At 36.5% G+C, this 14,045-nt stretch overlaps 1 protein-coding gene across 7 annotated transcripts in view; it reads right to left on the bottom strand.

Moving 5' to 3' along the window:
• Window positions 1-1,022: 1,022 nt before the first annotated feature.
• The window catches only part of Mettl8 (methyltransferase like 8), an 88,866-nt gene continuing 75,843 nt past the window's right edge, over window positions 1,023-14,045 (bottom strand). For 5 of the 7 annotated variants that reach the window (XM_023719149.1, XM_023719147.1, XM_012515492.2 and 2 more), the window contains 6 exons: window positions 12,862-12,911; window positions 8,192-8,255; window positions 6,446-6,585; window positions 2,515-2,621; window positions 2,316-2,381; window positions 1,023-1,583 (listed from right to left, as the gene is read on the bottom strand). In XM_023719149.1, the coding sequence (XP_023574917.1) occupies window positions 1,441-1,583; window positions 2,316-2,381; window positions 2,515-2,621; window positions 6,446-6,585; window positions 8,192-8,255; window positions 12,862-12,911 (570 nt within the window). In that variant the 3' untranslated portion in view covers window positions 1,023-1,440. Of the gene's footprint in view, window positions 1,584-2,315; window positions 2,382-2,514; window positions 2,622-6,401; window positions 6,586-8,191; window positions 8,256-12,861; window positions 12,912-14,045 lie in introns of those variants that run through there. The other 2 variants (XM_023719150.1, XM_023719152.1) reach the window with 2 other exon arrangements.

Raw genomic sequence — 14,045 nt, 5'->3', positions numbered from 1 at the left:
AGCTCCCCATTTGAGTATGTATGTATGTAATTTTATGTCATGAGCTTTTGCTTTGCCAGCTCAATTTCAGTTATGCTCATTGAAGACAGGACTGGGTCTTCACTGTTTTATTCCATATAATTCAGCACAATGTAAGTGCTAAGGAAATTTTGAATAATGAAAGAACAATCTTAGAAACTCCATTTATTTTTTAACAAACTGTAATTTGCAAGACAACATATGTCCTTATTGACGCAACAGAGTAAGTTGATTTCTAATTGCTGCAGGAATTTTCTTGAGCATGACAGTTGTCTTAAAGAGAGCTTACAACAACTTAAACATCTAAGAATAGCCTGAAAGTAATGCTAGCATGGGCCATACTTCCCCGGTGTTAGGAAAGAAACTAAAACTGTATGTCAGAACCTAGTCTCTCAATTAAAGAAATAAGGTTTTGGGGAAAACAGACAAAAAACAATGTATTTCAATCTTAAGCTTATCATCTTCCCTAGAAACAAAGCCTATTGCCTTTGCTGTTAGATGACAATGCGGTAGAGTTCAAGTGTTTGTGAACTGCTTTAAATAAAGATGAAAAATATGTATATAAAGAAAGTAGAATCTTCTAAAATGTGGCATGTTTCAATTTTTATTTCTTCTTTTGAGTTGTTACACTAGGGAGACTATAACACAAAAAATGGAAAGTGAGAACTTAAAGATTAAACAATGAAGAGAGAGCAAGGAGAAAAGCTAGGAAACCTGGCAGGGGCAAAACCATATCTTTATATATACAAGATGGTTGGGCAATGGTCCTGAGAATGTTCATTAGGTTTTTGAAACTAGCAGTTAATCGGTGGGATTCTCACCCTGACTAACTATATATACTGATACCTGTGAACTAAGCAACTGCACTGAGGATAGCAAGGTGTAATAGGAGGGCCACGCTTGGAGTGCTTGTTATTCTGGTCTTCTAAATGTGTACTGCTTCTAATGTCATATCAATTACTGCTATACTATCTCTCAAGTAAGTGTTTAAAAAAAAAGTAATAAAAGAAAACAAGAGACAAGGAAAAAAATATCATAGGACTGTCCTACTTTTAAAAAAAAATGTGGCACAGTATAGTTTGTCCAAAGTATGGCTTATATCGGAAATCTAATTGAATGCTTACAAAATTCAAAGAACAAACCAAATGGTTAGATGCACAAGCTTGCACATATCAAGTTTTGAGGATACAATAAAGTAGTACACTTCTCCAGAACAACTTTCATGCTTAAAATGCATGAAGAGCTCACTTGTGATATAACACCAAGAAACACAAATTCTATTTTCTTCTCGCTATCTTTTGAGAAACAAAAGATTTCCTGGAATCCTTAAATGGCAGAGTCCTTTGGTTTTATGTCTTAGTATGATACACATTTCAGTCATGAGAGACGAGTGAAAAATAGTAATTAAGAACTATTTTGAGTTCAGTGCAGTGGTTTTTGGAATTTTCCTTGAACCCATACTCGATGCATTTTCACTTGTTTTTTCCTGTTAACTTGTAAGCGATGGTCAACCAGATTTTGCTTTACATCTAATCCGGCCTTGCAGAACATATGGTGGACTTCCCCTTTGAGACAAAAATGGCAGTCAAAGACGGGAAATATGACAGGGGTTGGGGGTGGTAAGGAGCAATGGAATACTGACAGAAAGACTAAACATGCAAATTTCATTTATAACAAGAAATAAGGCCTAGCACAACTGGGTAAAGGAGACCTGTGAAACCAAGTGGGTTTCTTCGCAAACACTGAAGTCTACTGATCTTAAACAGAATAACACAGCAGGCACTAAGCAGTGATGCAACATTACTGGCATTTTAAAAGATGCCCCTCTCTAAGCTTTGGTTGGTATACAGAGTTCCCAGATGGCACATTATACAAGTTTGGGGAAATCCGTGAATTCAGGTATGCAGCTACTGTCATTTGGTATTGTAAGAAATGAAATGAGAAACTGACTAGGTGTAACTAATTTTCTGTAATTTTGGAAGATTCCTTCACTTAACTGTGCTATATTATCAGTTATTTTCATATCTAGTATCACAACATCTACAAACTTTCACACGACACCCCCATTTGAGTGCAGAATGAGACAAGTGACCCTTTAAAGCAGTTTTAACTGGAAAAAGATTAAAAGGCAAGAAGGTCACTTTCAAATTTTTATGTAGATTACAAGCATCAAAGTAGGACGACACTTGATGTTTAATCAACTGCTGAGGTCTCATTTTTATAGCTTTGAGTTCTCCTTGCACATAATAACCAAAGAGTTTTCACAGCTAATTATTTCTTCTTGTAGATTACCATACCTTTTGTAAAGAAATATGCTCGGGTACCATCTCCTCGAACATAAAAGTTTTCAGATAAACAATGCCCTAAAAAATAATACATGAAAAAAACCCCTTGGTATTCCATAATAAAATAAAACTCCAAACAACATGACATGAAATATAAACAAAACATTCTTTAAAACACATGAAAATAACCCCAAAGTGAATATACTATTACCCTTTTTAAAACGAAGCTGAGTCATATCATATCTTCCGTGGTCCCGAAAGAGCAGCATTCCCCCAGGCTTCAGTAATTTAGACAGTCGATTCACAGCACCTTGCATCCTTCGAAAACAAAGTAAGATACCTTCTTTGTGGATATTTTCTGTGATATGCCAGGCTGACCCTTACTGAGACAAAATAAAAAAGAGTCAATAAGGTCAAAGAAATCTAAACCACAAACGTAAAGGCAAGAAAAAATAAACAAACAAACATTGTATAAAGAAGGGGGGAAAAGACAACAACTTGCTAAGGACCACATTAACAGAGCTTAGAGTTTCAAGAAAGCACCTAAATGACCAGACTGGGCCCTTTACAAGTGCTTGATGTATGACATCAAGAGCTGAAGTACAAAAAAAGAAGTTTGCTGATACAGCAAAGCATGATGGTTCTGAGGGAGACTTAAAATAGATGAAGGTGCTTCATTTTCCTTGCAAAACAAAATCTCTGTCAGAGTCATCCCAAATGGTACATATGGAAGCAGGGATCATCCTGCCTCCAAATTAGCTCGTTATTCCTCTGGTTTAGTTCAAAGACACTATCATTCACCTCAGGAAGAAGAGATTATTTTTTTCTTCCTCTGCCCTTTCCACACAGCCATCAAATTCTATGTCCTCTTTTTTCCTTTTATGCCATCTTTGAGTTTGTCTTTCTTTGTTTTCCACTGGTACTCCACTAGTACAAGTCCCTAGTTCTCCAGGCCTAGAAACAGAACTACTATGTGCTTTATTATTCTCCCATCAGTTCTCTGGCATATTACCAATGAATTATTTTGCCCAAAATGATGGTTTTGTCCGATCACCTTCTTGCTCAAAAACTTCCATGACCTCAGTCCATAGGGCAAAATTTCACTTCCTAATAGATCTCTTAGGATTACTTCTGACCCCACGAAACCCTACCACTCTTTTTCTCTACTTCCCATCCTAAAGCACCTCTTCTAGCCCAACTGATAAGTGCTTAGCTCTGGGAAGCCTATGCCTTTGTCCACAGGTTTCCTCTCACAGAATCTCCCCTTCCCCATCTTTCTTTCTTCTTATTTAAATTTTCTTCACACCTCAATTCCTGACTCCATGCTTGAGAAGCCTTGCTTTCTTCCATTTACCATTTACTCTTACTTATGTGGCTTTTGGTCAAATACAACCCCTTGTATAGCAGGGGTGGAAGGCAGATTACGTCACATTATGAAGGAAGTATAGATACTGAGAAAATGAAAGCAAGAAAGAAATATGACAGAGAGAGACAGTATGAGTATGTAGAAAGTTCTTTTTGAATGCTAGGACATAAATAAAGAAAATGGAAAGGGTCAGTATTTCATCCTTGTTTATTACAGATCATATTCATACTGTGCTTATATCCTTGGATTTGGAAACAAAGAAAATCATATTTAAACTTTAAAATAATCACTTTCAAAACAAATTTTATGTGCAGAGCAATATCTCTGTAATTATGAGCAAAACACAAATGAAACTAAAATGTAGGAAAATAAAGAACCAGGTACTTCAAAATACAGCCAACTCCTTCTACAAGTGCTTTTCTCCAACTATCCTCTAATGCCTGGTTCTGTTCTTGATTATACCTGTCCTCTTTCAGAACATAGTTTCAGAGCCAGTAACTGAGACCTGCAGAATGGACAGGGCTGGGGACAAGGGAGGTAAGACAAGATGGCAAAAGATCCTTTTCTTTCTTCTTTCTGGTTGGCAGACTCTGCTATCCTCACCTACCTCTGGATGGAGGGAGACAAAGACAGAAAGAAGAGACTTAGAAAGGAGTATTTTGTTGACTGTTTATGTTTGAATTTATAATAAGTACCTTATACTTTATTTCAATAAGAAGAGTTAGCTTTTTTGGTAGCCTCCTACATCATACGGCCATGTAGGCTGGAATCCCTACTGTCAGGATCTAGCTAACTTCCTTGCCGGTCATTTGAACCAAGATTTCCAAGATGCCATTCTTTTATGGCTTCTACATCTTTCTAGAACTTTCCCAAATCACTACTAGGGTCCTAAATGATCCCAAAGACACTGCTTTGCCTTTTTACTTACTGTTACCTGCCTTTCATTCATTCATCTTAACTTATTTATTTATAGATGCAATCTCATTACTTTGCTCAAGCTGTTTCCAAATTCTGGTGGTGATTTTCTTGCCTCAGCCTCCTAGGGAGCTGGAACTACAAGTGCATGCCACCATACTCATTATCCACCTTAGTTTTAAATCATTTCCATGTAAGTAAGAATATTAACATGATACATCTGGATTTATTTCATAATAAACAGAATGAAATACTGTACCTATAAAAACAATCTTCCTAAGACATTTGTTTCCCTTTCTTTTTAACATTCAATTTAAATCATAAGAAAATACATTATCTAAATTAATTTCAAATAGCCTTTTGTAGTCTTACTTAGAATTTATGTTTCCTATTATGGGTGCCAAATAGGAAATCTTGTTCTTTATCCACCTACACCATCCTCTTAACTATTCATATAAGGAAACAAAATACACTGATGACCTCATTAGCAGAAAAGAAACTGAGAGGAAAATGTAGCTTTGTGGAACCTGGTATGTTACAAATATAACCTTGTTTTGGATTTGGAAACCTAACTTGTTCTTCACAGCAAAGTGCTTATCTCTGAACGGGATGTAAAAAGGGCATTAGTGACTTTGCAATTGCAAAGGAAAAAACACATGGTAAGTTAGTTTCTGTGGGAAAGTGTCACACTCAAACAGAAATTATTGATCCAGGTCTGAATCTTCCATAGGGGATTGTGAAAACTCAATTTTAAGAAACTTCTAAAAGGCACATACTGATTCCATACATGTGGTTTAACACACAGAAGATGGCAACATTTTGAGGGAGAAGATCACTATAATAGCTGGTAACATCTGTTTGTTTCCTCTCTAAAGAAAAGCTACCTTTATAGTTTTCAAATACTGTGCAAACTTAAATATTTAAGTCATAAATATTTAGGTGGTTAGAGATGATGCTCAGTGATAGAGTGCCTACCTAGCACACACAAGTCCTGGGTTTGACCCCTAACACACACACACACACACACACACACACACACACACCCCACACAATTTTTTTTCTGCCAAATCAGGAAAAGAAAAACTTGTATAAACATTTTAATACTTATTTACTGAGACATCATGAGAATGATATAAGTTACCACTGGCCTCCACAATTACTAGAGGTGCTCATAACGGTGGCTATTAGCTTCCAGACATTTATTAGTATGGCAAACTGCTAAAGTGTGTATATATCTATGTCTATGTCTATGTCTATGTCTATATGTCTATGTCTATGTCTATGTCTATGTCTATGTCTATGTCTATGTCTATGTCTATATCTATATCGTGATTGTTGTGCTAGGCCCCTCTTGGATCATAAAGGTACAAGAATAACCTGGTAAATTGCTATAAACCCTAATTCCTTACTGGGCTTCTCTAAAGCAAAAATTAAAAAACCCATCATCAGACTTGTGTGAAGTTGAACAGATCCATAGCCCACCTTCACGAACATTCAGGAAACTGCTAAATCAAAGATGTTTGTTTCCGATCACCAAGAACAATTTCCCTCTTGGGAGTCTATTAGGCTGCTCTGAATTTGTAATTTCCTTGAAGCACTGTCACTTTTAATAGGTATGTGTCTTGCCAGAATATGCTCACTTCATTCTGACAGTGACAGAAAGCTCGCTAATGAAGTAGTTTGACCAGTTTCTTTCTTAAAGTCTGAAGAAAAGAAAACTGCATTTAAAAGGCTGCGTATTATACATAACGTAGTTCACTAAATAATAAATTCAAGAATTGTCACTTGCTTTGATAGCTCTAAAACCCAGTACTTACAGAGGCGCTTTGCTCCTCTGCTTTGCCCTTTTGTCTTGATTTACCTGTCAGGATGAAGAGAAGAGAGCACAAAGACCAGGAGAACGACATCCAGGCTACCGTCTGGGAAAGGGTAGGGTGAGCCCTCATCACATACATCATGAACAAAGGCAGAGCATGGGGCGGCTCTGTAGGATGAGTGCGACTGTCAGTATCAGGAAACACAAAACCAGTGCAAAGGAGTTAGCAGAATTCCCCAATTTTTTAACATAAGGTCAACTTTTTTACTTTTTCTCTCAACAGCCTTTCCCCTGTAAATCTAAATGTACTTTATCTCCAGTTCAGTATTCATGGCCTTATTTCAGACTGCCCAAAAAATAAAGTAGACCACTTAGACTTGGTAACAAATATCCTCTGCAACCTCTGTGCAGATTGAAGAGCGGGTAGGGTAGCCCTCTAAGTCAGGCGGTGTTGCTTCCCACCCTGCAGGTTTCAGAGCTGCTGCGATCCTTGATTCTCCTATCACTTTCTCCACATTACATTTCCTTCAAAACACAAATACCTTACATACAGTCACTGTGAGATCACGCAGATGGCTGCACAACTACACAAATACACTACACAAATACACTAAATGAGATGGTGTGTGAACAATCTCTAATTTTTAAAATTGCATTGCAGCAACAACATATACAATGTCTACAGAAACAATATCAGAATCAACAAAATAACATTGATGTACCCTAAGAAGTATGCTTGCAAATGTAGTTTTCTTCCTCTTTAGGCTTTTTATTATTTTGGAGAATGAATAATTATTACTCTTACCAGAAATTTAAATTGTACTTAACTTTTTTTTAACTTTTACTTAATTCATTTTCCATTTGTTTGTCTTTTCCTTTTTACAGTAATGCTTGCTGGCACTAAAGGTTTGTGCAAAAAGCCCAGGTATGCACTGTTTTCCTTATAGTCTAAGTTTTTATCAAATATTTTCCTGGATTTTTCTGCAGTTCTGGGGTCTGAACCCAAAACCTTCATACTGACATACATCTCTAGTGCTTATTTATTTTTTGAGATAGGCCCTAGCTAAGCTACTATGTTGCCCAGGCTAGGCTCAAACTTGACATCCTCCTAACCCAGTCTTCTGGAGTGTAGGATTATGGGTTAGACACTGTCATACACTTTCCCACATTTATTTTGTTTATTGAGACAGGATCTTGCAGTGCGGTCAGGGTGGCCTTGCACTTACTATGCAGCCTGGCCTCAAACTCATGGTGATTCTCCTCCTTCAGCATCCTGAGTGTCCCAGATATTTTTATTTCAAAAATTTTAATTTAATGCATACTTACTATGTTTAGATAATGTGTAAGGCTTTAGATATCCAAATATGAATAAGATCTTCTTTTAGTACTTATTTACTTAAAAATTCAATTTTGGGGGTGGGGAATTTTTTACCTAACTGAAAATCCTGGCTAATTATAACCGGTTTCCTCTACACTTAAACAAGGTATTTGGAGCAAGGTTAGCCATGGACAGGCACAGAGTCTGAATTTTGTAGGTCAGTACCTTCCTGTGTGGTGCTGGCCTTTCTGGGGCTAGGGATCCCTTGAGGACTCTAATATTCAAAATAATATCTATTGTTTTAGTGCAATTAATATCAGGCATCAACTGATGGAATATTCTTAGAAATTATAAAAGTTCAGTTGAAAATGGCTACAGAGAACATTTAATCCAGAAACATTTCAAAATAATCTCTTTAAAAGCAAATAAATTATTTTCATATGGACTCTCTTTAAAAGAAATATAAGATTTACCTTTATAAGCTCCACAGCTCCAGGGGCAAAATCACAACAATAAAGGAAGAATTCTGGAGTATTCCTATGAAGGTAAAAGAGAGACCTAAATCTAGAGTTCAGTCTTGTTCAAATTAAAGAAAAAAGGGTAGATACAACTTGTTGGTAAGTTGTTCAGTAGAATTTTGGACAACACTTGGCTCATCATGTCTTCCTTTTGAGCATTATTTTCTGAGCTGGTGCCTGGGCACCTTTCTGAGTCAGCACTGTCTTGATCACCTACCAATTACAGTAACTCTGGCCCTAGTTTTCACTCCTCCTTTCTTTGGCCCTTTCTGCCACGAAGCTCATCCCACTCCGTTCATCCCAATGCCACATTCCTGCACTGTTTCCTAAGCCTCCTTTTTAAGATCTCTGCCCCAGCCCTGTAGCTCCTCTTAGCTTAGCTAGCTCTACTCCTCCTCAAAGCTCTCCAGCTCCCATGTCCCTTCATTCCTCTTTCTTTTGGTTCTTAGGCCTTTCACAGAGGCTCTGATGCTCTAACAGGGTAGACACACATACACTTAGATATTTATGAGGAATCACTATGTTGTTGAGCTGGACTTGAACTCCAGAGCTCAAGGACTCCTCCTGCCTTAGCCTAATAGCTGGCACTATAGCCACATACCAAAGCACCCATATAATACTTTTTATTAGAATATAGAGTGGCTAATAATATAGTAAGAATACAAAACTTGGAACCAAGTATATCTGTTTTGAAATCATGTTTTTGACAGTTATTAACTTTGTGAATCTGACTTAAAATCTCTTAGACTCAGTTGTTTTATTTACAATATGTAAATAAATTCAATTTTGTTTTTCAGGAGAGTGTTTATCCATATGAAAATCTTAACTAATTTTAATTACTTCCTTCTAAAACTAGACATGTTCTGTTTGGTCTTTACTTGGAATTCAGTAACAGTGCTGGTCCCTGGTTATTCATGGGCAGGTGCATGCTTTGAGTTCTGTGGTCAGTGTCTTTCCTGACCACCCTATGTATGCTGCTAACAAGTAACCCTTTCCTCATGTTGCACAGAGTCATGTCTGAGTCACACAAAGCGGTCAGACTCCTGAAGATTTTATGGTTAACTCAAGAACATGCCTAGCTTCATACAACTTTTATAAGGGTGTGGAGAAGACCAGCACCCTATGAGGTAAGTCCAAAGGTTCCAAAGTCAGGGTGGCACTGGCGAGTGAGGGGAAGTAGCTCAGGGATTAGAGGTGAGCATCATGAGCCATCGATGAGAAATAATTATGAGAGCTCATGGCAGCACGTGGCAGGATATACAGTCAGGCCTTGAGGCATGAAATTAGGACCTCTACTTTGATTCAAGAAACATTTCAAGCAAGGTGAAGTTTTAAATAAATATCTAACACAAACACAAATATGATTTAACAAAATTTCACCTAGGATCTTAAAGGCAACTCAGTGAATACTATGTTCACATATACTTCATTCATTCTGTGGCCTGAGGGACTTGCATTCAATTTAAAACCTGTCTAAACAAACTAAAGTATGAAGAGGACTTGGTTATGAAAAGTTAGCCATTACTGAGTCCAAGTTAAAACTTGGACTACTTGTTTTTCTTTTCATCCATCTCATTAAAACCAGTTATTTTATTTTAGCACATACTTCTGCTGTTCCCTGTGGAATCCATATAATTGTGACTTATAATTTGCTGGGTGGCCACACATGTTTGAAATGTTTTCAGTTACCACTCAGGTATATATAGCATTACATGGCATAATAGCTAAAGACAGGGCTCTGCCACTAGACTGCTAAAGGTTTGGTTCCTGGCTCTACCATTCAGCTGTGTGACTGAGAGATAATTACTCTCTTTGTACTTGTTTCCTTGTCCTTAAAATACAGAAAAATATGGTGTATCTGGTTGTAAAAACCAAATGAATTCACATAATAAAGTTTCTAGAAAGTTGGCAAAAAAAAAACTGCCCAACTCACAGTAAGCACTCAATAAGTATTAATCATTATTATAATTGTTATTATTTCTTTTAAAGGAGAACTGCTTCTGACCTTCAGCAACTTACAAGCGCACACGGTCCTTTAAAACCCTGTATCTAACTCAGAACACTTTTTGGATCCAGCTACAGGTAGGTCATTCTAAAAAGTCTGCCATCTACGTTTGGGTAGTTACTTAATACCAACCAGACATGGAGAGAACAGGCCAGTAAGGAAAGCATGTGCCATCTGCCATGTGTTCTGCCAGGCTGGTGTTACGACCTCTGAGAGAGAGTTCCCACTACATCAGCAGCCCGAGTCGAAGTCTTATGACCACCCAATGACTTTCTGGTGACTTTCTTGAAATCAGCTGACTGCCTTGGCCCTTTTCCCAGAAAACAGGTGTAAATAACACTACTACCACCACACCACCAAACACTCTCTTGGCAGGGGGCTTAAGAATTAAATGATCCTTGGAGAATGATCTGACCTCTCCATTCCAAAGGCCTTATTATGTAAAATATTCTGAAAATGTAAAAATATTAATTCTGTACTCTCAAGAAGGAATAAAACATAATTTCTTGGGTGGGAAAAATTTCAATTCCTCTATTTGGAAGGCTAATGACTGGATTTTTTTCAATTAAAACAAATTATTTATTTATTTATTTATTTATTTGGTACAGGGTCTCACTATGCATAGTGAGATTCATAGTGATTTTCCTGTATCAGCCTCCCAAGTGCTGGGATTACAGGTGTGTGCCACCATACCCAGTTTCCATGGCCAGCTTGGCACACCCAGGTTCTGGGGCCAGCACGGCATGTGGTACTGGCGATTGAACCTGGGTCCTTGCACTTGCCAGGCAGGCCTTCAGATGACTGAGTTATCTCCTTAGTCCAACTGGTTGGTTTTAAAGTAAATTAATTATCTCAGGTTATTGGTGTTTTGTGATTTCTAAAACATAGGTATAAGGCAAAGAAAGACAAAAGCCAAGAAGAAATAAGTGAGAAGCCAAGAGTTTACATTATTAGTTAGAGGGATAAGTACAGAGGGAAAAATATAATGAGTAATCAGATTAAATAATCAATATAGTCTGAGCTCTAACTATCTATGTTACACTGTTCAGCAACCTGGAAAATCAGATTAGTATAAAATATGCTCTCAGCCTCAATGAATATAAGACATGGAAAGACAAGGAATAAAGAAATGACCTGCTAAACAATACCTTGAGATTAGTCATGAAGTAACATGTAACAATTGCCAATGCAGTATATGCATGTATGTATATTAGAAGTTCATTTATCACTGGGGTGAACGAAACTGGCTATATAGTATAAGGGAATAGAAACTTTTAGCTCAAAAACTGGGAAAGGGAAAATAAAGATAAAAAACAGAAAAAGAAAGGCCACTTATGACTAAGTTCACCAGCATCATCTGGGCCTGGACACTTCAACTGGTTATTGCAAGATATTACCAAGCCACTGCTTGTCATGTTAGGTATATAAAAGTATTGGAGAATGTCCTGATACTCTGGAGATGCAACACATATAATCAAAGATAAAGTGTAATGACGCTGACATTATGTTAAATCAGGATGGAGGACTTAAGGAAATTCATCGTGCTATTCTTTGCTTTTTCAAGTGCTTTTATGTGAAAAACTTAAAGGATTACATTATTACATTAAAAAATCTGCAAAGAGAATGAAAATTCCATCAGTGGCTATATTGGGATAAAGGGGACAATGAGTGATTTTCCCACTACCCCTTTCCTCTGTGGAAATGTTCTGCAATGTGCTCATGCTGATTTTATAATGGAAAAATGGTATGAAAGCAATTGTGCAAACTTTAAAAAAAGAAGAGAACCTAACACATCAGTGTCAGGAAAAGTTGTCTGGAGAATTTTGTGAGGTGTGTCATTTTCATCATGGAAATTCTAAAACACAGAGATGAGATGGTGAACAGGAAGTGTGCATCAGGAAAACATTATTTACTTCTATTGTTTTGAGTCTTAGGGTTAGTTGCTGCCACTTCCAAGCAATTTCAAGCCGAGATACAATGATCTGACACTCAGAGGTATGTTTTGTTTGGTGTTTTGAGACAGGGTCTTCCTATGTAGTTCAGGCTGCCCTTGAACTCACTATGTAGCTTCAGCAGGCCTCGAACTCACAGGAAGCCTCTTGCCTCAGCCTCCCAAGTGCTGGGGTTACAAGAGTGCACCATCTCACCCAGATGTGAGGATCTTATATTGGGTATTACTCCAAAAATGATGACAAAATAAAATGAGGATTAAGGTGTAAGTGTTAAACTCAGATTTCCATGTGTAAAATGGCATCTGAGTATCCAGAAGGAACAAAGAGCCTCTGAGACTGGGCAACTCACTGTAGTGAGGTGAAGTCTCGTTGAAGGATAACATCTTTGGTCTTTTTCTTATTCTCTCATCCACTTAAACACAACCTTAAAAGAATCTGACTAGAAGCTCAAGGTGGATAATCCATGACTGTGAAACACCATCTTCAGAGTACTGCTGAGTTCACATGAAATTAGCACTGAGACTGAGATGGTTCTTTTGAAATGTATGTTAGTCACTGTTTATATGGGAATTAAAAATAATACTGTATATACATGACAACATATTTATAAGATTTCTCAACATCCCTTAAATATGTAAACTTATATAGAATAAAACTCTAAAACTTACTGTAAGGTGTTCAGAATTGGAAAAACACTATTTCCAGCACCACAGCCAACCTAAAATCAAGAGAGCAACAAATATCATGAATGCATTCAATTTTCCTCATCATGTCAAATTTTCTATGGTAGAGCTTTCTAACACAACAGAAATGAGATAAATCACAAGAATAACACTGAAATATTTGACTATAGAAACATTTAAAATCTGTACACACCAAAATCCTAAATAAGCCAAATTAAAAGGTGATCAACACACTGAGAAAAAAATATTTGTGATAAATATTGATAAAAGGCAGAAGTCATTAAGAAAACAAGCAAAGGAAGTGAATGTGTTGAATTCCACAAGAATTATAGATGGCTCCTAAACATTTGAGAATAATGTGACCTATTTAGTAATAAAAAACATGTAAATTAAAACAAGGTTCAGTATTTGTCTAACAAAGTGAAAAACTCTAAAAGTAAGAATTTTTCAACCAAGGAGGATATGATACGAAAGAAATAACTGGTATTAGCACAAAGTCCTAGAAAGCAATTTGGCAATACTTAAGAACATTAAAAATTTCCATAAATTATAAAGTAGTAAATCTAACCTGACAATACAAGAAAATGGAGCTATACTCCAAGACATTTTGCCACAGAAAACTTGGAAACAATTTAAATGCCCAGTAGCATGGGAATAGATCATAAAATTATAGTACTCCACATAGTAAAATATTTTACAGTCATTTACAGAGAATTTTTAAAGAGAACATCCTATTATATAATGTTTAAAAGAAAACTCCCCAAATACATCTATAATATAAGAAAATACAATATAATTAGTAAGAGAAAGAAGTAAAAGTTAAATCCTTTGTGAGATTGTGGGTAATTTATCTTTGTTTTTTGGCAAATTCTTTGCGAACAATATTTTTTAGCTTTATAACCAGACAAATTTAATTTCAAAAGTAGAAAACCAAGCTTTATACTAGGTTACAGCAAATTAATTATATATCTCACTCACTTCTGTTTTACCTAAAAAGTGGTAATACCAAATAAGAGTAAAAATTTAGACCAAAACTTTATCAGTACTAAAGACTACCATCAAGATAAAAATGAAAAGAGACAATTTAAAAGAAAAAAGCAATAAAATAAAAGCTATAAAGAAGAGACAAATTAGGGTCAGGGAGATAGCTCAGTAGAATAAGCGCCTGC

The sequence above is a fragment of the Octodon degus genome, unplaced genomic scaffold (genome assembly GCF_000260255.1).
Source record: "Octodon degus isolate 3935 unplaced genomic scaffold, OctDeg1.0 scaffold00065, whole genome shotgun sequence".
In the NCBI taxonomy this organism is placed as follows: Eukaryota; Metazoa; Chordata; class Mammalia; order Rodentia; family Octodontidae; genus Octodon; species Octodon degus.
The sequence above is the reverse complement of the archived record's forward strand: the minus strand, read 5'-3'. Positions and strand labels throughout refer to the sequence as shown.